General features: G+C 46.5%; 2 protein-coding genes across 33 annotated transcripts in view; one reads left to right on the top strand and one right to left on the bottom strand.

Annotated features, from left to right (window-relative positions):
- The window catches only part of GPR107 (G protein-coupled receptor 107), a 33,642-nt gene extending 32,096 nt beyond the window's left edge, over positions 1 to 1,546 (bottom strand). Inside the window, exon 1 of one of the 3 annotated variants that reach the window (NM_001030686.2) lies at positions 1,413 to 1,546. In NM_001030686.2, coding sequence (NP_001025857.2) covers positions 1,413 to 1,517 — 105 coding nt within the window. In that variant the 5' untranslated portion in view covers positions 1,518 to 1,546. Of the gene's footprint in view, positions 1 to 1,407 lie in introns of all 3 variants that reach the window. The other 2 variants (XM_025156069.3, XM_015279462.4) reach the window with 2 other exon arrangements.
- A 49-nt stretch (positions 1,547 to 1,595) lies between these two features.
- The window catches only part of FNBP1 (formin binding protein 1), a 93,475-nt gene continuing 69,737 nt past the window's right edge, over positions 1,596 to 25,333 (top strand). For 14 of the 30 annotated variants that reach the window (XM_040649361.2, XM_046901912.1, XM_040649358.2 and 11 more), the window contains exon 1: positions 5,918 to 6,111. In XM_040649361.2, the coding sequence (XP_040505295.1) occupies positions 6,088 to 6,111 (24 nt within the window). In that variant the 5' untranslated portion in view covers positions 5,918 to 6,087. Of the gene's footprint in view, positions 2,011 to 2,067; positions 5,183 to 5,917; positions 6,112 to 13,401; positions 24,750 to 25,333 lie in introns of those variants that run through there. The other 16 variants (XM_046901903.1, XM_040649312.2, XM_046901909.1 and 13 more) reach the window with 15 other exon arrangements.

Below are 25,333 nucleotides of genomic sequence, written 5' to 3'. Positions count from 1 at the left end.
TTTTTTTTAGAGGTTACCATATGAATTTAACAAAGCTGATATCGAGTGTTATCAAGCAAGAAAGTCATCTTTGGTGACATTATTGTAGCAGAAAGATTCAAACAAATTCATCTTCAGAAACAAGAGAAATACCTCACTTTCCACGTCTCCATAAAGATAAAAAGCTATTTTTAGAAGAGAGCCACTCAAGACACAGAAAAACAGAAAAGCTTCACCTCAGCACACTAATTACCAAGAGAGAAGAAAGCTTTTCTAACTTAGGCAACAGCAGCTCGTTTGAAGAAGCCCATACCTAAAGCCCATACCTGTAACTCGGCTCAGCCTCAGAGCACACGTTGCCAGCAGCACCAACACCAGAAGGGCTGGTTCACTGTGAAGGGCTGTCGTTAGCGAACCGGATGTTTACATAAAGTGCTGTAAAATCACAAATAAGGAGACTGCACTCCAGCATTGAAGCTCACGTTTGCACAGGTGTACAAAGGCATGAAAGCACTTCTGTTTTCCTTAGTGTTTGGTAGGCCAGTGTTGTAACTTACATGAAAATTATACTACTCAGCAGAGATAATACTTCGTATTGACCGTAATTATGAAAAAAAATCCAAAAAAATCAAAGATATTATATCGTTGCAGTCTAGAAATGCCTGAATAGGAACTACAAACAGCCATGTTTGCTGCTGAGGTTTGCTTGAAACCAGCTCAAAAGTTTACTATGTAACAGAAATCTCCCTATGAATGAGTCAGGAGCTGCAGCTCCAGCCACAGCCTGCCCTACTGCCCCCCATGTAACGAGCTGTCCTCAAACGTGGGTACAAAACCACAGAGAGATCTTTCAAATAGTACAACCTTAAGTCTATTAAGCTGAAGTAGAGAGCAGTCAGCACCTATTCCTCCTTCTGCCTCTACCAATCACTTATCAGTGCGAAGAATGCACATCAGTAAAAAGAAACAAAGCACCACCACAGCCTTCAGAGTAGAGCGACAGAGGATGGGACGGGAAGAACACGCGGAACGCGGATTAACAGCGATCCCGAGTCCTCTCGGGAACCGCCCAGCGCACACCGGGCCCTCAGCCACAGCCCGCACTGCGCGGTAACCGCGCGGAGAGCCGCACCCCCACACCCCGATGCAGGCGCTTCCCCACGGCACAGATGAGGGGCACCCGCACGAGAACGGGAAAAGTAACGACAAAAGCAAAACCAACCGGGGCCTCAGCAGGCCGAAACACAGCGGGAGAGCTGGGAGGGCAGCGGTGGCGGCGAAGGGCCGCGCCAGGCAGCGGGCCAGGCACGGGGCGACAGGCCCAAGAAGAAGAGAAGACCCCCCAGCCTGAGGAGACAGCATCAGGCCGGGCCCACCGCTCCCCTCACCCCACCCAGGACCAAGCCCAAAGGATGCTACGGCGCAGACCTTACTTTGAGGGTGAGATGATGGACGCGGGCTCCGACCGGACCCGCGCAGAGCAACGCCAGCCCCAGCACAGCCACAGCAAGAGCGGCGGAAAGGCCGCGGGCCGCCATCTTTACTCCAACATCAGCATCCTGTTCCCGCGGCACTTCCGGGAGCGGGGGGCTCTGGGACGTCACGTGACCCGCGGCGGGCGGGGCTGCGGCGGGCGGCCCCGCCTCACGGCCTTCCCGCGCTGCCCCCGTGCCCGGGAGATGCCCACACGTCTCCCCGGGCCCGCCTGATGCCCAAGGGATGACCCCCGGCCCGCCCCGCCTCTCGCTGAGGTAGTTTTGGCCTTCGTGCCTGCAGCAGTGCGAGCAGCGCACAGTTCGACCCGCTAGGTGCTTCTGCTGAGCGCTGGGCTCTGTGGGTTCGTTTTAAACGCGTCTCTCTATAACAGGCGGCTTTCTGCTCCCTCAGTGGGGTAGCTTAGAAACCGCTGAGCTGTTTTGAGCCGTTCTGAGCAGGGCAGCGCCTGGCTTCGTCAGGTGAACGGGCAGAGGAGATCCTGAGCCCTGTCATAGCGCTACGTGGAACGGCCCGTTTCGTTCTGTGCCGATTCAGGTGTTACTCCGCACACTGCCTCTTATTTATTTCCCCTTCTTTCTCTCGTTCTCTTAGATAATAAACACGGGTCTCTCAGCGCCGCCGGAGAAACCTGGGCTGATACCAGGAAATACCCGAAAGTGATAAACGAACTCCTCCGATTGTTCTTTCTCCAGGCAGTACCCCGGCCGAGCCGCCAGATGTCAGCACGAGGCTTTGTGCCTCGCTCTGCTCGCAGTGACTGCTCCAGTCGCCAAACAGCACGAAGCTTTCCCGTACAATCCCAGGCCCTGCTTCAGCCCATCCGCCTCTCCCGCTCAGAAGGTATTTCCTAATAACAATTCAGGGAATTTTATGCTACAAACTGAGGTTGTCTGAATATTTCTCCTCTATCTGACTCTCCAGCCAGCCTCTCAGGATATCGTAGTGACTAAATCACAACTGACCTAGGCTAAGGGAGCTGTGGAAGTTAGAAGTTGTAACACGTTTACATTCTGTGGCTATACATTGGTCAAAGAGTGTATACATTAAAAGATTCTAGACTTAAATTTACATTCCTATCACTGCACAAACTGTCTTTCCTCTGTAATGTATGTACTGTAGTAACCAATCACACATTCACATTGATGTTTTTTTGTAGTCACAGGACAAGATAAACCTGGCTGTAAATGGACTGTTGCAGCTGTTATTCTTAGCTGTGTTCACCTATGCTTTGTTTCTTTATGTTCTTTTTCACTGTTTTTCCCTACACGTACCTGAACATAATTAGGATTCCTTACAGACTTTTTTGGAAGTATATGATGAGCAACCATTGAGATTGGATGGAAAGCATCAGCAGCACCAGGAAACTCTTGGCATATGGATAGTCTGTAAGTACACCTCAGAACAAAGTAAAAGTGGGTTAAGTATTTAGTCATTGGTGTACTCTACGAACATATTATGGGTGTATTGCACAGTAGCAAAGCCTATTTTTTCTCTAAAAAAAAAAACCACAGAGCTCAACAACACAGAAGAGTAATGACCTCACCTTTCAGGTTGCAGTCCTACAATTACTAAGCAAAGCAAACCCAAGGATAGAAGCTGAGGTCATCAGGCAAGCTCATGACAGTAAAGTAGGGATGAACCAAGAAATCATTTTACAGTTTAGATGTTGAAATTAGAAGGTAATAGATAGCTGAAGTATAAAATAATGCCTCATTAACAAATAAGGCTCTTGTGTCAGTGGGCAGAGGGTGTGTGCAGGGTGGGGGGGTGGAGGCCCCAGGTGAGGATGGTCAGGGCCATTCAGGTTTATCAGTTCTTAATCAGGTGTTAATCAGACCCCTCTGGGCCCTGATAGGGCATGCAAAGGGACCTGAGGACTCCTGCTGTGTGTCTGAATGAGCTGGGTAGTTTGTGACTGCAGAAAGGAAACAGCTGTAATGGTGATGGCCTTAGGGAAAGGTGTGTCCTCTTCCTTTCCTGGTGCTGTTTCAGTTATAGGGTATGAGAGGTTATAAGCAACAGCTCCATTACATGTCTTGGATGTGGATGATCTGGGTAGAATTGTAAAAATATAAAGGGAAGCAGCTGCAGGGATGATAACTGTGGGGGGGGAAAGGTGGGTCCTCTTCCTTTTATGTTCTGGAAATTAGAAATACTTATACCTGCTTTGCAAGCTGTGATCTTCCTTGATTTGCATGAGGAAACACAAAGACTGGGGATTTAGGTTAAACTATGGTTGAGGGGTTTTTACCTTTCTTGGTTGCTAAACGATTTGGAAGGTAGCTGTTTTAAAGTCGTTTTTCTTGTTTGTTTTTTATTTAAAGGAATTGCTTCTGCATGGGATCCAGTGTGGGGAATGCTCTGAATCACTGTAACAGAGGTATAAACACGGGACTTACAGGAATATGCCTGTATTCAGATAACAGATCTGGATGGTTTTGTTCCTAGTGCGGCCAGGGGAAAACTCCTACTGGTTTCTGCATTGCTCTGCTTTGCATTGTGTAAATTAGGTAATGGACAGATAAATAATCGGTTTTCTAAGTGTTATTTTGAACTGTTCTTTTGAGGCTGGAACCTGCCAAGCCTTCCCACATCATGCTGTAGCATAAAGGGCTCTTAATGCTCCCATCGTCGTTAATTACATTAGTAATTAATGATGAATGGAGCTGCAGGCTCTGCTGTTTTGGGCACTGCACAAACAAAGCAGCAATGTAAGTGGCAGTCCCTGTCTTGGAGAGCTTCAGACTAAATGACAAAGATGGGTGGAAAAAATCTACCCAGAAATATCTGGAATGCAGTTTACTTTTTCTCCTGAGCCCCATCCACGTGAATCTTAATGATTTATTCACGGGTTTTGGTATTGTTGATTCTGATGTGCCATCCTAATACAGAACTTGCATTTCTGGCCTGTACCTTTCAATAACCAGTTATGTGTTTTTTGTCTTTCAGCGGGGACAGGTTTCCCTGCCCGTGCTGGTGTAACAGGTTTGCCTTGTTCCCCTCCCAGGTCTTTGTGCAAAAGGAAATTCCACTGCAAATTTGCCTCAGATGATAGCAGTGCTGCTTTGCTCTTGGACTCTGCAGTCTTTTTGTTCAGCTGTTCATGGATTAAGGTCTCAAAGAGTTGTGATGCAATTATGTTCTCTGGTTTTATAACGTGTTCTGGGTGAACACAAGGCTAGGGAAGGACAGCAGCCCCTGGTATCCTTCTGCTGAGAGCCTGTGGAGGTAGAAGCCCTTGGGATGATGTGGTTGTGCTTTAGGCAGGATGGCATGCTCAGATATTCAAATATATTGGCAACAGCAGGAAGAAGTACTCTGTGAAATGAGTTGAACAGCCTCTCTTAGTTGTGATGTAGTCCTTTAAAGATATCAATGCTTAGTGGTGAACAAAAGCAATGCCTGCTCTGTGTCTCACATCAAGGGTAGCAGCATTCCACTCTTAAGCCCAAACCAGTGGGGATAAAATGAGATGCAGTTGCATTATTAGCATCATGCCCAGCCTCGCTGTTCTGAATGTTGGAATCACTTCAGTTATCCTTTTGTTTTTTTCCTCATGCAGGTTGATATCCAGATGCCATCCAGTGAAAGGGGAAGTGCATGAATCCAGGGGAGGCAATGCATGCAGCAGCTGCGCAGCTATCAGATCCCAGCCCTCTGCGAGCAGAATCTGTCCTCCTCAGGGGAGTAAATTTGCTCCCCCCACGTAAGTCTTTCCTGAACAGATGCAGCAATAAACACAAAACAGGAATCTGAAGGTCTTTTCACGTTTCTTGTAGCTGAAAAGCAGAAGTACCAAATCACATTAGGTGACGCAGCTCAAATAAACGCTGTTGCAAAGGAAGAAGAGCACAAAATCAATCTTATTTCTCCAGCCGGGAAACGAGCTGATTTCTGCAAGGCCTTCGTGGCCGCTGCCATGCCCCGTGCCGTAGTGCAGGCAGGTAACTCGCTTATCGTCCTGCCGGGCGCTGCTGACGGATGGCAGCCGACGTTCCTGGACGGGGCTGTGTTGGGGTGTGCGCGTGTGGGGAGCCGAGTGACGGAGGAAGCCCCTCCCTGCAGGGTGTGGGCTTCCTTATTCACCGGGGCGGCTGCCCCCAGCCAAATCTCCAAAACAGAAACGTTTGCTTGAAAATTAAATCACAAAACCCGCGCTCCGCGCTGTGACAAAGCGGTAAGAAACGGGGCAGGGAGCGCTGCGGGCGGGCACGGCCGCCTCGGGGCGGGGAGCGCCCACCGCCCCGCAGTGCCCCCCGGGGTGCGGCGCGCTCCCAGAGGACGCGGGGGCGCGCGGCCGGCGACCGCGCTTGCGCACTGCTCGCCTCGCCCCCCCTTGTAACCGCCGCGGGGCGCGCGTGCGCAGTGCGCCGGAGCTGTCAAGCGCTCCCCCCTCCCGCTCCGCCGCCGCCTCTCCGCGCGGCGCCGCTCGGGCCATTTTGCGGCGCGATGAGGCGGGAGCGGCGGTGAGCAGCGCCCGTCCCGTTCTTCGCCCTCGCCTCGGCGCCGGGATCCGAGCCGGTTCTTCGCTGTGCGGGGAGAGAAAGGGAAGGAAAGCCTCGCTGAGGGGCAGCGACCCCCGGCCGCCCTCCGCTCGGCGCCGGCGGAGCCATGAGCTGGGGCACGGAGCTGTGGGTGAGCGCCGGGCCGCGTAACGGGCCGCGGGGAGGGGGGAGCGGGCCGGGACTGCACCGAGCGGAGATTACCGAGCAAACCAACGAGCCGCGCAGAGCCGCCCTGCGGAGCGGAGGAGGGCTGGGTTGCTTCATTTTTTGGTGTGTGTGTGTGTGTGTGTGCGGTTTGGAGGTGGGCTCCCAGGGAGGGGGTCCGATTTCAGGAGGGAGCTGCGGGGAGGGGCGCGGAGGGCTCCCTGGGCACGGCCCGGTGTGGTGAGGGGTCCGGCGGCGGCGGGGCGGTCCGCCTGAGAGAGGAGCGGGAGCGGCGGGAGCCGCCGGCGGGAGCGGGTTGGAGCGGAGCGGGCGGCGGTGCCGGCCTCGGTGCCGTGCTGTGCGCGGAGCTGCGAGAGGCAGAAGGGAAATACGGGCTCGGTCACAAAGAGGACGCGGTGCAGCCATGTTTGGCAGCGAGGAGCGCAGCCCGCTGTGCGGGGCGGGGGGCGAAAGAGCGCCCAGATGGGGGGGGGGGCGCCGCGGCGATGGCGCTGCGGGACCCGCGGAGCGCGCAGTGCCTGCGTGGGTTGTGGGCTGTCTGTGTATGGATACGGCTGTGTTATCGGTGCTAATTGGAGCCCTGCCTGCTCGGGCACGCAGTTAAGAGAGCATCCCGCTTCGCTGTGACGTTGTAGTGGCGGTGTAGCTGGAAATACGCAGTAACCTGAGCGTGGGTCGCCCGCCGAGGGGTCGTCCCGTGTTTGCCCGTTGCAGAGGTGCTACAAAATGACGGAGTGCCGTAACGACGCCTTGGATTCATTTCTTTAAGCAGCTCTGCTGCATGGGAACGTTTGTGGGGAGATGTGCACCTTGCGTGCTTTGTGGGGAGGTGAAGCAGCCTGAATGCAGCCGAAGTAACGACTCGCTACGATCGGTGTGACACAGAAGAATAAATTCGGTGTTCTCGAGGTGGGCTCAGTGTCTGCTTTTGCCTTCTTAGCGGTGTAGGCGATGCTGAGGCGTTTCTGCACAGGATCAAGGAAAGAAGTGCTTTGGTTTATAAATACGTGGCTTATCGTCATCTCTGCAGGTGTGTGCAGTTGTGTGTTTGTAACGTTTTCTTTTCCCCTGAAGTTTTGTTGGTGAAATCCTGTCTTCGCTGTCTTCGGCAGCATCATTTCTGGTGTCCTCACTGTAGCTTGAGAAGCATAGCAGGTGACTGAGGAGGAGAACACAGCAACCAGGCGCAGTGAGGCTGGATGCCGGCCTGGCAGGGCTCGATGTGTGCTACGTTGGGCAGAGCTTTGTGAATGAATCGCTTTCCAGTGCTGTGGGTGTCTGGGGCAGAACGCTGGCATCCCTCTCTGAGCCCACCCTTTTTCCCCAGAAGAGGAACCACACAACCAGCTCGGATTTAACGCGTGCCACCACCTTTGGTTGGTCCTGGTGTTTCTTAAACAAAATCGGATTTCTATTTGCCTCAAAACCTAGTATTTGCTTTAAGTAGTCATGTGTTGGTTATACAAACAGGTGTCATGAATTAAAAATGCCCGTTGTAGGGTGTGACTGGCGTAGGATTTGCTGTGGCCATCTGATGGAGTGGAAGTTGGGGTAGTAACAGGTGTTTCTAATTGTCGGTTAGAAACTTAATGTCTGCAAGAGGATTGGTGTAGTTTAACCAGGGTTGTGTTGCAGGGTGAGGTGCCCATCTCCCAGGCTGAGCACATGCTCACGGATCACTCCTGCAGTGTAACGGAGAAGAAGCAAAATCAAGGTTGCTCTTTAGAGAAAGTAGAATGTTAACGTGCTTGGATTTCTGTTTGTTCCTATGGGGGGAAAGGAGGGGAAGCTGCTTGCAGAAGGAAGCCTCAGAAGCAGTGAAGTCCATTTGGCAAAATGTTACTCCCAAGAGAGTGTTGTAGCCCCGTGCTGTGTTGTGAGGATATTTTGTTTCTCCGCGTTGCAAATTATATTGCAAAATTCCTACTCCTATTTCATTTGAATTTAGACTTCTCTTCTGAGTTTCGTTTATGAGCTTCACCCATGACCAGCAGAACTATTAGAGGTATCAGGGCGGCATTTGGATCCAGTGTGACAATAAATGCTCAGGATGATGAGATCATCTGTGGCCTCCGAGCAGTTGGGTGTCACGGAGCAAAACCTGAAGGTCTCATATAACAGCCTGAGTTGTCTGTGTGTGTGGCAGTGGCAGTGGCTGGAGGTGCTGTGCTGCTCGGTGTGCCCACAGCCTGCACAGCTTTTGCACTGCACTTGAAACATATGGAATCCAGGGGGAGGAGTGGTGGGTGAAGGGCAAAGTATGGTCATAGGACTGAAACCTTTTGTTTTCCGCTCCAGTTCAAGAGTAGCTGTGAGTGCTAGCAGCTAGGGGGTTGGAAGACTGGTCTTGTGTTTAATTCTTGCAATGTACGGTGTTTTCTAAATGTTTATGTTAACGTGGCAAGTAAAGATTACGTATGGGTGGGTACACAGATGCAGCTTGTAGCTTTAGTTAGCTGCTCTTTGGGGTCAGCAGGCTCTGAAAGCATTCTCAGATCATTCTCCCTCTTCTGGGTACTAAGAATAGGGGTACCAGTATGTCACACACAGCTACTCTGGAGGGTGCTTTAGCTGGTGAAGTGCTACTGTATTCTCCTGGACTTCCCAGCAGGGTTCTTTCCTGTGGGGTGAAGCAAGTGGTAGGAATTACACAGCAAGCTAAAACTAACCTCAGTGCTTCACTCCTTGTCTTGAGTAGGATGGGCTGTGGCTGTGAGTTGAAGGGAGTTAAGTTTCTTGATGATAAGTTTTGGTATTGTATGTATGTATGTATGTATACAGTATGCAGTGTAGGGGAGGTACGTGTAAATTAGTGCTGAAGTGGTCCAGGAGAACCTATGGCTCCTCTGAGTGCTGTCACAGCATGGCAAGTGCAGGCAGTGATGTCAGTAAACATGGAAAAGTTCATCCTTTTTGCTGAGTGTTTCAGAGATGCAGGTGCTGCAAGGTGATGGGTTCCTCCCCCCCTCCATGTCCAATATGAAGTTAAAAAGAAAAAAAAGAAAGAAAGATTAAGTGGGGGGGTGTGATTTAATTGGTTTTCCGTGACCTTTGTGTGGCTGGGTGTCTGCTAACAGCTGTCACTGTCCTTTCAGTCTGGAGAAGGTGAGTATTCTCTGTTTGCAGAGGGCTGAATTTGCTGTCCTTGCGCAAGGAGCAGTGTTGGCCAACTCCTCACATGATGGGTACTTTGGGGACTGTGCCTTTTGTTTGCACTGTTCCTGTATGCTTCAGTATGGAGAAAAGTTACAGCTTGTGCATATGGCTGCTTTTGCTGTCTGAAGTCACTCCACATCTAAATGTGGATTGTTTCTAAACCATTTACGATTTAGAAAATGATCTTCTTTTCCACATTAATAGTAACATCTTCATTCACAGGAGGAAATAAGTGGATTCCTGCAGATCCTGTTTCTGTGCTATTCCTTCTTGTCAGACAATGAAACAGAGGTGCAGCTCTGAGAACTCAATGCTTCCTGCGTGGAACTGATGGATCGTTCCCACTCTCAGTCCTTGCATACCTAATTCACCAGCAGCATTTGTGTTTCAGCAGCTGTGATCCTGAATTTTCATTGAATGTAGTATTGTCCTCCAGTGGCATTGTCATATTTATAGCACGTAGGTGATGCATATAGTGATGAGTCACATTCTGGATCTGTCTGGAGTTCTGAGGCGGTTGTGACCTCAGTGGCATCACAAAGTTATCTGGGCACTGTAGTCAAACATCATCTTAAATCTTAAATGAAGGCTCTGTTCTTGTCAGCATGTTCCCTAGAAGTGGCTCTGCAGAGCTGGGTCTGTGCTTGATCTATTAGTTAACTTTTTTTTTCCCCCTTAAATATAGTTGCATTGCAAACACTCATATAGTTGGGTGCAGAAGATGAAAATCTGCCTCGTGGTCCCTTATGTGTGTGACCCCTGGCCCACAGAGCTCTTGGGTTTGGCTGTTAACCCCTTACTCTCTCTGAATGAAAGGAAAAGCATCCAAACTGATAGGACAAGGAGCATTACCGCCTGCGAAATCGCTGTTTGTCTGCGACATATGGGAATTTCCTTCGTAAGGTCATAGAGCTGCCCTTCAGAGGCTGTTGGATGGGTTGTTTGCAAGGTGGAAAATCAGTGGTGATGGCAAGCTTTCCTGAAAGCTGAGTTTTATTGTGAGCTGACTGTTACAACGTATTTGACATCATTCAGACAACCGGAGGCAGAAACTTTGTGTCTCCTTGCTCTCTTTTCCCTTTGCGTTTCAGCAGACATTTTTTTTCCTATTTAGTAACATATGAATTAAAACATCTTACAGTTGGAAGAGGCTGAATTTCACCTGCAGAAATGGCTCTGTGACAGCATAGGGCACCCTGAAAGGAAATAGGCTGAAAAAAAAAAAAATGAGGTCGGGGTAAATTCATCATGTTTATAATTTGGGCTGGTTGATTCTAAGGCTCGTTGTTAAAGTTGTGTACAGAGTGCTGGAGATGGGCGCTTCAAAGCAGAGCACGCATTTCATTAGCTAAGTATTCTACATAGTTATATGCACAGGTCTGAGACAGCAAAAATGCCTGACACTGATGTCTCCCTCTGATTTCACAGTGGATCACTTGCTGTTTCGAATGGTCAGCCTGTACGTGTAGATTGCCAAGGAAGAAATTGCTAAGGGAGATACGGAGTCATTGTGGAGTTGGTAGCTCTGCAGGGCACAGCGCTGTGTGTTTGCACAGCTCAGGATGTTTCGGGCTGCTGCAGCCTGGGATGCGTGTGTTTTAAATTAATGCTATTGTAGTCCTTTTGCTGAGCTTGGAAGTAGTTGATACTTAACATGTCAGATGATGTGCTGTGATGGGACGTTCCTGCTGCTCTCTGAGGTCTACCAGGATCTGGGTGTGCATGTGAGGCTTCAGCATACAGGCTGTGCTGCTTCCATGCGCTGTGAGTAGAACAGCTTTGTTTGGGTTCCTAAGGAACTTACTGAGTCTTGAATGTGTGAATATCTGAGTAATTTCATTTACAGTTCTGCTTTGCTTTAAGAAAGAGGATTGCTATAATTCTGTCACTGCCTCTTCTCGTATTTTCTACCCATTCATTATGGAACAGATTTACAATCCTTCAGCATGAGTCAAGGCTGCAGAATACCTTTTTTTGTTCCTTCTTTCCCCTCCTAGTCACTGAATCTTCCCTTTGTGGCACAGCCACCCAAGGTTCCCCGCTCTCTTGAACCATGTGGGAAGGCAGGCAAACATGAGACAATGTTTATCTGGACTCCTTACAGCTCATTAGTGTTACTCATGTTGTGAAACATTCCTTTAAAGCAGGATTTCAAAAGCCATGCTCCACATGAAGAGTAGGAGCCACTGCTGGACTGTAACTTAATAATGCACTTTACGTTATTGCCTTTGTTGTTGATTGCTGGGAAGGTAACCTGCTAATGAATTTTTGGAAACTCACTTTCATCCTGTCTGAAATAATGCTTCTGACATTAGTTATACACTGAATCTGATCCAGCTACCCAAATCCAATGCTCTGTTGAGTTTCCTTAGCATTCATATAAATATTTTACAATAACTTCCCCCTTCAATGTAACCTCACGTTTCTCAGATGAAACATCTCTACTTCCTTCCATCCATAGCAACCCTGCTTTTCTTTTTCACACTTATTTTAACACTGAGCTACTTAGGCTGGTGAGAGGAAAAACACTGTTGTCTCTTGACATACCGCAGTCTTTGTTCTTTGCAAGCAATGGCTTTGGCTCTGAAATGGAAAATGGAGAAAAAGCAGTGTGTGTGTGTGTGTGTGTCTAGATGGGGTTTCTAGATTACTTGTAGTATAGAGCAGTGCAGTTAAGGTGTAGGAAGGAAATGCTGATTATTCAGGGTTCATTGCTGAAGCAGCCATGCATGTTGCAAAGCTAACAGAAGCAGCTTTATTGCAGTGCTCTCCTCTTTCATGTGGGGAAGACAGGACCTGTTGCAGAAATAACCAAGAGAACAGCAGCGATCTCCCAACCACCCTTAGGAACAGAGGGAAGGAATGAATCTTGAAGTGGAGTCATAGCCACTAATGCCTGGTATAAGAGTGATCCCTATGAGCTACAGAGTCCTGCAGACAGCCTGCCATCCGAAAGAAATGCTGTAGTGGTTTATTGTTGTTATCGTGGAAATAATATAGACTTCTTATTGCAAGTACGTGTTTTCTGGCCATTTGGTGTTAAGTATTCAAATGTTTCTGCCTGGTACCCAAAAAGAAAAAAAGAGTCCTTGAATTCTTCCCTCTCGGTGAGGTGGGTGTGAGCTGTGAGTGCTGCTCTGTGTCTGAAGGGGAAGGGACGTGGACAGTGTTCCCATTACCCCTTAGAACAGCAGCTACAATTTGTCTCGTGAATTATTCATTTTGGAGAGGAGAATTTTACTTTCATTGCGCTGTGTTTGTGGATACGCAGTAAGGGATTATTATTTAGGTGACAGGAGGATGTTCATCTTGCAGAGGAGTTTTCTCTCTCAGCCTACATCTCAGACACTTGGTAGCTCCTTTTATTTTTTGTTTTATTCTGTTGTGGTCTTCTATTTTCTGCTGCTTAAAGCTGGCACCCTCAGACTGTAGTTTGCTCTGTGCCTGCCTTGCATTTCTTGTATCTAGGTTAGCCAGGATTTTTCAGTTGTTAATAGGGCCGGTGTGCTGCCCATAGTAAGTGCAATACCTCTTCGGTTCTGGAAAGCTGTATTGCTCCTATTCATTGGAGGAAGGATTAAAAATTTGGCAGATAATAGCTCTTGAACCGAGGTGTGCCTTCTGGTGCTGAGAAAATCTGCCCACATTAGGCAAACGTGCAGGTCTTTGGAAAATGGCACTTTGCAGGTGCTGGGTGAAGGAATCAGTGCTGAAGGCATCAGAAGTTGTGATGTGCCTGAGCACGTTTTGGCTTGGGAGTGCTCTGTGCGGGACAAGGTAATGCCACTGCCTGCAGAACAGCTGAGTGTGCCTCTGTCCTCTCCTCCCAGAGCAAAGGCAGCTGTGGGGGAACAGCTTGCATCAATGAGTTGGGAGACGGTGGGCTGCAGCAAGGAGCAAAAGGGAACTGAAAGATGGCTGCACTGTGTCACAGGAAGGCTCCATGTGGACGGGTAGGGCTTCCTCACTAACAGCCATCACAGCAGTGTGGGAGCTGAGCAGAATGGGATTGTGTCCCTTGCTATGTTCACCTGAAGGTGAGGAATAGAGGAAGAGGTGCTGTGAGCAGAGAGGAAGCTCCTCAGTGTTTGGGAGTGTAGGTGGTGGGGAAGGAGGTGTGGAGCTCTGACTGAGAACTAGTCACAGGAACCTGCAGCTGCTTGCTTAGGGGCTGTTTGGGTCAGCAAAGTAATGTGCCAAGGATGGTGAGAGTGGGGTTGGTTGAGGAGAGACAACTTGAATTGGTGATGTGCTTGGGTCTGATTGTGAGCTTGGGGAGGATGAGAGAGCTGGGGCTAACAGGGAAACAGAAACAGCAGGAATGAGCTCAGGAGGAGAAAGGGAAATTTAGCCAGCAGACAAATGAGGAGGTAATTTACCTAAGGAGCATGTGGGGATAGTAGGGTTGGACTCTGGGTGGGACCTGAAATGCTGGCTGAGATTGCACACCCTGTCTGCCAGCAAGTGGCAATGAGAGCGATGCGTCAGGAATGGCAAATCAAGAATATGTTGGGATCAGGATGAAGGAATGGGAAGGAAGGAATGGGGCAAAGGATAAACAGAAGATGAGAAATAAGAAGGAATAGTGAAGAAACCCAGCAGCTGTTTTTGCATGTTTGGTTTCGCAGCACTGCTACTTTCATGTGGCTTTTTCCATGTAGTGTTTCAGTAGAGCTGACATACTGGTTTGAATGTCTGCACGCTGATTCCTGTGGTTGCATTTTGCATCTGTACTCGCTGTGGAGGAATACCTGAGAGAGCTGAAACCAGAACCGGGTGCACTGCTGGTTTTCATCCACTTCTGTGCAGAAAGCTCTGAGGAATTGTCGAGCAAATTGGTTTATAATACTTTCAGATAATATTTTTCACTCTGCATGATGTTTTCCTCTTAGGCAGAAAATTCTGCTTGCATGCACTTACGCTGTATTTACAAAAAGAAAGCATGATTGACACACAGCAGTGAGTGAATGCATGTGTGTTTTCGCAGACAAAAGCGAAATGAGGCAGGGAAATATTTCTTGCCCTCCTGAGGACTGCTGATCTCTCAAATGTGGGGGCTTATAGGAGTGGCATTCATTAAGAATGCGTAACAGATTTTGGTGAAGGAAAAGGAAAACTGGCGGTGGACAAAGTGACTGGTGATGGAGTGCTGCACAAATGCCTTTTCACCTCCCTGCTGCCTCCTCAGTGTAACAGTCGGAGATATTCTGCCCGTGTGCTGTCACAGGAAAGGCATAACAAGAGGGGTGAGGGCAGAGATTTGTGTGCTGGCCAGGAGCCTCTATTTCCTTACAACTCCAACGTGTGAAACATCCATTTCTCACAGCGGATGCTTTCTGACATATGTTCTTAACACGGGAACGTTGCAAAGCTGTGTAGCAAAGCTTTACTTCAGTTTTTCATATGCAAAAGAAAAAAAAAAAAAAACAAAACACCAAAAAACCACCAACCAACCCTTATTTCAGCAGTGTATGTATGGGCTAGCTGTTTCAGTGCTAGTTTCATGCCAGCAGCTGATCATAAAGGCTATGGAGGGTTCTGTTGGAGGACAGTCACCGAGGCACAGGCAGCTGGTGTGTGCTTTACCTGAACACCAAAACTGTGTGCTGGGCAAACACACCGGCCTGCCCTTTAGGTAGTGAGAATGTGTATCACATGATACGTGTGACTCGGCTCCTATTTAAATCAGTGCCCTGGGGATTTACAGCCTTATTTTTGGAATGGGGGGTATAGGGTTGAAACCTAGCTATTTAAAGACAAAATAATGCTTCTGTGGCTGTGTGCAGCCTTCTGAGACGTGGTGAAGCAGCCCAGCAAACAAGCCTGGAAGCATGCATCCATTGCTGGTGCAGCACTGAGTGCCTCTGCACCTCCTCTTCTGCATGACTGCGGGCTGTTCCCCTTTTCCCACTGTAGCTTCTGCTCTGATCCTCATCTGCGTCATCCTAATACCAGTGTTATATATGAAATTGTTGAAAGCTCCTTTTCCAGAGCTTCAGCATGACTGGCATGAAATTATCTTGAAATAGCAAAGCTGTAATTATTATAAGGAGAGCGTTTTTGCAGAAATGTGCTGTTGTGAAATGCATACACCTAATTTAGGGAATTTTGGAGGCTGGATTGTTGATGCTCTTTGAAAATACTCAGTCTGGAATAGCAAGCTTGTGTATAATAGTGCCGACCTTTGGTGGTTGTGGGAGTGTATTGAATTGTTGCAGCCAACAAAACCCTTTTCCAGGCTGAACAATACAAATATGTTTCTCCTGGTTATTAGCAGCTATTTGAAACACTTGATGGTCGGGAACAACTTGTGTGAATGCAGTGCACAATTCTGACAAGGTCAGCAGACTTTTCCTTTATACACATGGGAACCATGCGTAATGTATAGATGTTCACGTTGACTTAAGCATCAGATCTGTTGTGCTTGGTATAGTTATCTTGTGGTTTGTTTGTGGGTTAACCTCTAGGAACAAAACAAACCTGGAATATTGATGGGGCAGTGAAGAGCTACAACCCCTCCTGCTCCAAGAGCCGAGCGTTTTGGTTCTTGTTTGTATTTCAAGTGTCAAAAGAGTGGAAATTCAGAAGGCTACTTTAAAAAGGAATTTTTCTTTCTTCAGAACACATTGGAGCATGCAGTGTTTGGAAGCTGCTGGCCAGCGGAGCAATATTGATTTCCCTCTGGGGGCAAGGCGTTCATCCAACCTTCCCAGCAGGGGGTGAGATTGATTCCTTAATCAGAATAGCAACAATCCATTCTGAAGCTTCCTCAAGGTATTAGGGCTAAATTAAACAGTCTGGGACTCATGTGTAAGCCCTAATGCACTTCGAGAAGCTTTCTGGGATAAGGAGAGTTTTGAAAATAATCAGAAAATGAACCCAAAACAAAAAAGCCGCAGGCACAAATCACCCTTAAAGAAGAGAACTAATACGTTTCCTTTGTGCGGTGCTGTGCTTAATGCTCAGATTCTCTTAGGGAAGAAAAGGGAAAAAATACATGAACTACATAGCTCTATTCATTGTCTCCTTTTTGTATGCCGTTCCATAGTCCTTCCAAAAATAGATATGGTCACAAACACATCTTAAATTAATAGCATTAAGCATCTTAAAGCAAGGAAATACTGTGCTGGGGATTTCTTTCTTTGCTTATTTTTCAACAGTTGCTACTTAGAATATGGGCTCCAATCTATATTGTCTTAATTTTGCAGCATTTAAAGATGATGTTTACTTGTGTGCATTTACAGAGTCTACAATTACACGAGTCTCTTGAGGATAAAAATGTCACGAGTGCATTCAGCTTTTCTGGAAATGCTGTCATTAGCTTGGAGGAGGAATGAAATAGTATGACTGAGTTTTATTCTGTATATTAAGTGTTCGTAAGTAAGAATTAACTATAATGCGTGAGTAACCTTGTTGAATGAACAAACTAATAATTATGAATGTCATTTCTATACATGAGAACTCAAACAACAATAAAGGGAGGGGGGTGGGAGTAGACCACATGTCATTTCTTCTGTCTTCCTTTTTTCTTACTGACTTTGTCTCATTCTGCCTCAGTCTGCACACCAAATTAGGTAAACAGTAATTTTCCATCCTACAGCACATTGAGATCCTTTCCATAAAAGAACAAATGCATCCAGAGGTGCTGAGGGCTTGACAAAGGTTTCAGTATTTTCAGTGACTTTGTGGATCCTGCCTGTGAATACAGCAGGAAGCTCTCACTGGAAGTTGGCATATGCTCTTTTCTTACAGACATGTATTGGTCTTCCATTGAGCTGAAGGTTTGGAGATGGTCTATGAAAGTATTTTACCATAACATCAACTTCTTTGGTCCTACTGGTTCAAGGCCTGACAGGTTGTATTTGGCAGCCAGTACTCCATGATTTGGGTTTAAACACTGAGATTTGTGGGAAAACGAACACTTAGCTCTGTTTCTTGGCTGTGTGCAGTAACAGTTTCAGGTGAAGCAGAGCTGTAGCTTCCAAAGAAGTGGAAGGTGGTGTCTGAATGGGCTCCTTGCCCTCCCAGTGGGAGGGGATGTTCTTCTCAAATTGTGAGAAGATCCCTTTCTTTCCATCATTCTCTCTGTACGTAGGTAAGCGTGGATTTGTTGTCTTCCTCTCCCCCACCATCCGTGCATCAGTCTGGTTCAGAGGCCAAGCTTTCCTTCCCTGCTTGGCAGATGAAACATCTAATGGATTCAAGTCAATATCCTCCCGTGTTTTTTAGATGATTCAACTGTTCATCAAGCAAATGGCCTATCTGTGTTACAAAATAGGTGGAGAATCATGGGACGTTCAGGGAATTGTGCCCAGAAGCTCCAGTTGCTCTAATCTATGCAGGGAAAGGTAGGGCAGGAAGTTCCTGTTGTTCTTCTGCAGCCAAGGGTGTTTCTTCTGTGTTCTTGTGCTTTTCAGTTCAACAGACAAAATGGCTTTGAAAGGTAGGGGATGAAAGCTGAAGTAAGGAAAGCATACCTATGAGGATTTCCTTCAGCCCAGACAGAGAAGTTATTCCTGTAACTTCAATTACCTGAGCACAGATAGGAGCTAAATGCCTGGCCTTTTTATTTATGCACCCATTGTCTGTTTGCATTATTGGTCATTGTCTTTTTTTTTGGGGAGGTTAATAAGAAATGCAGATCATCATGCTTGGCTTAGTATCGCTGACTCTGTTCTCTGAACATCTGTCACTGTTTGCATCAGTGCTTGTGCAAGGCAGGCAATGTTCAGAACCTCAGGTCTCGTTTCAGACATGTTTCTCTAAAGCATTTTTGTCTCTAGCATCCCCTTTACAACTGTTCTCCAGTTCTGTGTGCAGCTGTGTTACATTTCAGTCTCGAGCTCTGGTAAAGTAGATTCTCTCTTTTCTGATGTTCTGAAGCAGTACCAGTTGTTCTCTTCCTATCTCATTATGTTCTGTTGTCTCCCTGTGCATCTTGCTTTCTGTGAGTAGATTGTTTCTTCCGATAGGTGCTATTTTTTCTGTGTCTCCTGCATTACTCATAAGATTAACTCAAGTCACCGTGTACTTCAGAATTTGGGAGGTATATTTCCAGGAATGTTGACAAAAGTGTAGAGTGATAACTTTGCAGGTTTGCAAGTCAGGGTCATGAAGTGGCATGCTTAGCAAAGGAAGGCATCTTGGAGGTGAATGGAACACACCAACTGTCACAGAAGTTGAAATAATTTACTTTAAATAAGACCCAAAAGCACTGGAAGGAGACTTGCTGATCCAAAGTTGCTACCAGGTGCTGTAGGATCACTTTGGGGAGACTTATGCAGGAACTGCTGATGTCCTGGTTTGAGTGCATCCTTCTAACAGAACTTACTTTCCTGTGAAAAAGAAGTCACAAACGCACACCCGTTGTATCGCTGTCATCTGCTGCCTTCTGTTGGAATGAGTGATTGCTTAAAGTGCTGTGCTGCTCCAGAAGTCCCACTTAGTTTAATGAACATGGGAGCTGATGTCGTAGTCGTTGTGACTGGAGATCCCATCCCTGCCGTGCAATCCAAGCATCTGTGGGCCCTGCCTTGCAGGTGTGTGATGTGCACTAAAGGTGAGCAGGTTGGAAGGGTGCAGTGCATGGCATGGAAGGACGTGGAGCTGGCATACAGGTCTGCAGCCTGTCCCACCTTCTGACTCCCTGTCTGGGGAGCAAAGAATCATTTCTCCTGCACCTACTTTTGTTAAGGGAGGTTTCTTTTGTTTTCACATTGTAAAATAGCTGCTGTTCTGAGATAAAAATTAAAGCTAGTTCTTTTTATTGTGTCTTGTATTGAAAATCGTTACGGTATGCTGATAGATACCCAGCATAGATTATCTTTGCTGGAATGGCTGTGTTCACTGAATGCTCAAAAAAAATCTGTGTCTCAGCCGTGCTTCAAAGAATTATTTTTCCAATAGGCTAATTAATTGCCTTCAAATAAATAGTCATTAAAAAATAAAAAAAAGAAATAGAGCTACATCAATATTTAATGGCATCTGCTTGAAATTCTCCTAGTCTAGGCTTGTGAAGTTGAGTGTGGGTGTTATTCACACATCACTGTTAAAAAGAACAGAATTTGTTTTCTTTTCTTTTATGGAGCTAATTATTCCTTAAAGAAATAATTGAGATGCCTAAATGGCTGTGCTCTTAAACAATGGGCACCAGGAAACAGCTTCATCCCTCTTTGTAGGCAGTTATGCTGTAAGCCCACATGTGGACGTCACCAGAAAGCTGGTTTGTGTCCTGCACGGCTGTAAGACTTGTGTACGACTTGTATGGTTTTTGCCCCACTTTGAAATGAAGCAGACAGTTCATTTCCTCCCACAACAGGGGCAGAAAAGAGCAGTGCTGTGCTCGCCATCCTTCTGGGCGCTCCGCAGTTTGTTATTGCTATGACAGGACAGCCCAGCTAGCACGTTATAATGTAAGCATTCCCTCTGTTTGTTTTTTTGTTGTGGTAGACTTGTACTTGATCTTCCAAGAACATCAGAAGAGTGGAAGCAGGATGATGTGATGGTGTGCTTCTATTGACAGAACTTCCCTACGTGTGCACAGCGTGCCTTTGTGTGACGTGACCTCAGTAAAGCACTTTATTAAGGACTACTCCTGTAAAACATGCTGTGCTGTAATAGTGGCACTTGGCAGCTTTCTGTTACTTCAATCATGACAATTTTAATAACGTTGGTCTGCAGTTTGCGTTAATCATTTAACTAATAACATCACCGTTATGTGGGGGTCTCTGTGTTTGTGACAGAATGCTTTCCATCGTTGTCTCAGTGATCAGCCCCAAGCACTGCAAGCTGCTGTGTGCTGGAAAAAACTGTAGCACTCTTTCAGAAAATATCTTTGGCACCTCAGATTTGTCAGCCTGCTAACACATTCAGAACACAGGACAAGCAGCTTAAGATCTGAATGAGATTGTTCACCAAATGAATTGGTGCAGCATATTAATTTGCTAGCACTTCTAAATGCCTTCAGTGTTACAAGAGTCTGCAGTGTCACTAAAATACCAGGAGCTTTGTTGGTTCTAAACTACTTAAAGAGAGTTTTACATTCTTTTCTGCCTGCTGTAGCCTTACCAGCTTTAAAAAGAATGTCAAGATCTGTATTTGAAAAATGTTTTGCATTCTGAGCTTAGCAAAGTTAGTAAGAACCTTTTCCTGGTGGTGTTAATGGCCTAGGAGTTTCATTCTGCTCTGATTTAGCTCCTTATTATACGAGGCTCATATTAATGCTTTTATGTAAATGGCCACGGATATATTTATTGCATTGTTTAATAAGCATTAAATCTCAGTAGGTGGTTTTAGGATTGATGCAGAAAAAGCAGTTGTCTTTACGCCTAGGTGATAATGAGCTGGGTCAGTCAGCCTGGTGTTCTGATGGGTACTTTCCATTGTGCCATTTGAGGTTCCTGAGTTGGTATTTAGTGCTGGAGTGGAACTGGTAGGAAGCTGAACTGTTATCTCATTTTTCCTTTGTGTAATTTACCAACACCCTTTTCTCACCCCAAGACAGTGGGGGAGTCACAACTGTATGTTTAAGGATGGGATTAAAGCATTGTGTGCTGCCCATTCTTTCAGTGACAATGGATGGAGGCAGATGGGTGATACCGGGACGGACTGTGGGGGACAGGAAATGGTCAGCCTGGTGTGACAGCCGTGTTGTTTTAATCTGCACTCCAATAAGCATTGTTGTAATTTGGCCACTGCTTTTGTTTCATGTCTGTCTTAGAAGCTAGATTAACAGAGACGCTCTTCCTGATGTAATTCCCATTAGGGCTTTGAGGATGCGTGCTTTATGAAGCATTATAAAGGTTCAAAACCTCAATCATGGTGTCGTTTTCATTGGCATAGCATATATTCTAAAATAGACACTTCTTTTTCTTGAACCCAAGGATGTGAGGTTGTTGTTTCAAGCAAACTGAATGACCCCCTTTAGCACGGCTTGACTTGCCTGTCCAGGCTGTGAATGGAACGGCCTTGCTGAGGAAAGCAGTTTGCATTTAAAGGATCAGAAGATGCTGGATGACTTGAAATGAAATGTTATCTGTTCGTGATGCTCAGGCTTCCAGGTCATACTGGTCAAAAGAGAACCTAATTGTTGGTTTGTTTCCATAAAGCGTTCTGTCTGGCTTGGAGGTTTTGGAGGTTATGTAGGAAGCCAGGCTGGGTTTGTACAGACACCAGATGCCCTACTTACTTTCTAGAAACTGTAATTTTAGTTTCTGTTGGTTAGTGTGCTGAACTGGAGCTTTGTCCATCGGGGCTCCCAGCCTGGCCGTGCTACAGACGCACTGTGGGCATGCTGGCTGTGCTGCGGCTCCCCGCGTGCCCCTGTGCCGGCCCCTTGGTGTGCAGGGGCTGCTGCCAGAGCTGTGGGAACTTTGCTGCTGCTGCTACTGCTGCTTTCATGCCAGCTCACTGAGCGTTTCCCACGTATGGATGAGAGAGATGATTGTGTTAGAGTTCTGTATGTTTTATCAACGTCATGCTTAAAGGATAGGGGACATTTATATCTTCCTATCTAACAAATAGCAATCTCTCTGCATGAACGGGGTATTTTTTTGAGTTGTCTGTGTGATGGACTTGCTTCTACCCTGTCAGATGTTTGTGATTGTCTCGTGCCTCTCGGAGATCGCCGGGCAGCTCGGTGGCTCAGACGCACTCCTCATATGGCTGCAGCTCGGCCGTGTGCACACTGCCCTATTGCCCGTGAGCTTGAAATGTATGTGGGAGAGCTTCCCTTTGTATCACAGAATGCAATTTAATTGGTGCTTGTTTGGTAGTTTGCCTCGTTAAATTATTTGTTTTCACTACTGAACAAATGCTTTGTGTGCTTTCGGTGGGTCGGCATTTTACATAGTATTTCCCCCTCTTTATTCCACCCACTTCAGTGCATTCATTTAGCTTTTGCTGGGGTCTCGTTACTGAGAACTGAGAGAGCCTTCTGCGGGGGGCCCAGGGGAACCCTGAGTAGCTCAGCGAGGCTTTAGACAGTGATTACTTTTCTTCAGGCTCAGACTTTGACGTGAGCTCACGTTGTAATCAAAGCAAGTTGTACCGCAGTGTCTGAGGGTGAGCGTAAAGGAAACAGCGTAGAAGTGAGCATGTGAGAGGGAGCGGGTGGTCTCTCCCTCCAGAGGAAAAGATGCTGTCACTTATCAGAGGATATTTGCTTCTTGATTGCAGTGGATGTTGCGATACATAGGTGGATGTTTCTGATTCCTGCTGAGATACGTGAGCAGTACAGCTGCCACATGAGTGTGGGTTTGGCCATGTTATAGTCTTTCAGACTTAGATGGATTCTGTGGTCTCATCTATTGCAGGGAGAGGAGGAGGGGCACCTCACGATTCAGCTGTAAGCTTGAGTATTTTCTGCAGGTAGGATCAGCCTGCACCGATGCTGTTGTTGAAATACAAAAGGAAGCAGTGCAAGTTTGCACATCCAGCAGGGGTTACTCCCTGCTCTGAAGAGTTCATCTCCCAGAAGCTAAGTAATAGGTAACAGGCAGGATGTCAGCTGAATGCCCTGGTTGCCAGTTTCATAGCTGTAGATAGCATTGGGTCTTATTGGATTTAAGAAAAACTGTGTGGCAGACCCCAATTTTGAAGTGATCGACTTTGCGTGTAAAATTTAAGTGGGGTTTATGCGTGGCTTTGCAGGCATTTAAAATGCCCCATACTCAGAATCTCCTGCAAAAATGGGAAGTGCCATTCTACTTAGTGCTTTAGATTTCCTGAATCACACGAGTTTCTGAATTAAGTAAATGGAGAAGTCTCCTGCTGTGGAGGCAAACCATTCCTTGGGTCAGAACAGACCTAATTTCTGGGTTGTAAATGGAATGCAGTGGCAGATAGGAATACTGCGGTAATCTTATTTGGTCCCGAGTGTGAAGTGGCCCTTGATAAATCGAGGACTGTTTTTGTAATGTTGTGGTATTTAAGATATTAAATGCTTTTTGAACCTCATCTGAAAAGGAATACTTTAGTCTTTGTCAGCTGTTAGGTCCATTTAATTTGGAAAAGAGGGGAGGAAGCAATCGGTTCTGAGATTTTCCCTTTTAATTACAGCATTAGGGAAGAATTACAGCACCTTCACAACCTCTTTCTTTTCTGAGCTGCAGTGTACACATCCCATAAGGACTGTGCTTACAGAGAGACCCATGGTCAGTTCTCAGAGCGCTTTGCAGCCAGAGAAGGTGGCGAAGAGGGGAAAGGGCCTTTCTGTTCCATTAAAAATATAGATAATAAAAATATCTTTGGTACGTTGGAAACTGTAAAAAAAAGGGACTTAAGACAGGTGCTCAATTCTCCACCTGACAGCTGAATTATTTAATGGAGATGAGAAGATGTGAGATGCAGTGTACCAGGCATTGCTTTCTTTGTATGTAGCCCATGTGGGCCATGTCTGGGGAGGGAGATGCAGGGCTTTTAATTTTCAAAGCTTCAAACTCACTCATGTTGTTGTTTGAAGTGGTTATTTTATTAAAACAAAACAAAAACACACCGCCCAGATGTAACTGTTCCAAAGACAACAAATAGAATGGGACTGAAGTTCAGGGTTCCAGCTGTATCCTTACACAGGCACTGCTGGCTGGGTAACACCAAATCTCCTGCTTTGAGGATCCACAGAGCTGCTTGGATATTGCATGTGATGAGCCTAGTGTGCTGTTGGCTGACAGAAGTTGGTTATTTTCCCTGTAATAATGCTCCGAGTCAAAGTGCTGTTCGTGTGGACAAGATCCTAATATTGTAACTGCCTATAATTTGCTGTCAGAGGACATGGTGGCCTTCGTGTGTCTTTCTTTTTTTAATGCATCAGCATGCTTGTTTGATTTTCTATTGTAGTCACCCCTGCAACGGGCAGCAGTGCTGTATGGTTTGTTCTTCATAATTAGCACACAACTGCCCAAAGGGAAAGCTGTGTGGGCAGGAGATCGCGTTGGTCTTTATTTTAACAGCTGGTATTATTGAGGGAGGGATTCATGGAATGGAAAAAAAAGAGGATGAAAATCAGTCAACAGTTAATCCAGAGATACAGGCAGGCACCAGGAGATTTACTGGGAGTTACTGCTAGAAGTGCCTTTGTTCAAATAACTTAGGATAAAAGAATGGCTGTGTTAAATCGGGGAAGTGGGATGGTGCTGGGGAAGAGCAAAAAGTTGCAACACTGTCAACTGAAAAACCTTCCTGGAACAACAGCAACATATATTTAGCTTTGTTACCATGCTGCAACTCCTGAGGGAGGCAGCTCGGGTCTGCAGCCCGTGATTTATGCCGGCCCAGCAGCAGGGGATGCACACCAGAATCTGCCTGTTTTCCAAGCTCTTGTTTATAACACACACAGAGGGATGGATCCCCGTGGGTCGGTGCAGCTCTCAGTCTGCTGCTCTGGATACTGTCAGCAAAAACACAGTCCTTGTCCCAGTCCTCTTCCCTCAGGACAAGCAGAAGGAAGAGGTTAGCATTGTTTGTTTTGTCTCTTTGTTTTTTAAATGAGTTCTGTGGGTATCATTAATGCTAATGATAGAGATGCATCATCTCTCTGAGCCTCAGTAGGTCTTAATTGTAATCAGTCTTTACTTAGGCTTTGCTTAGCTAATGAGTGAAGAAACCTCTTTGGATTTTAAGGTCTTAATTCTGCTGTTTTTTTCCCCATATTTATGAGAAATAAGCCAACTCAAGTTGGTACCACCAAAAGGAAAAGCAGCATGTGCGTGCTTATCTGCAGTGTGAGTGGCTGAACGTGCACAGAGGAAAGTTGAACTACGGTCTTTAAATATAGTTGGTATTCCTGACCTTACTTCTTGCAATAGTTGAGGTATTATTATTTTGATCTTTAAGAGCTTTCTTATATTCTGGGTTGTAATTTGCACATTATAATGTATTTTGAAACAAAATTCTGTCCCATTCTGGGATTTCTTGTGTGTGTTTTGTAAGTGGAATTGTATGCTTGGAGGGAAGTGTTCATTGCTGAGTGGTCTCTCTGTGACAGATGGTTCTCATTGTGGTGAGCTCGTGCAGTGCCTAAACCTCAAAATGTG

The sequence above is a fragment of the Gallus gallus genome, chromosome 17 (genome assembly GCF_016699485.2).
Source record: "Gallus gallus isolate bGalGal1 chromosome 17, bGalGal1.mat.broiler.GRCg7b, whole genome shotgun sequence".
Classification (NCBI taxonomy): domain Eukaryota; kingdom Metazoa; phylum Chordata; class Aves; order Galliformes; family Phasianidae; genus Gallus; species Gallus gallus.
This window is presented reverse-complemented; position numbering and strand designations above follow the sequence as displayed.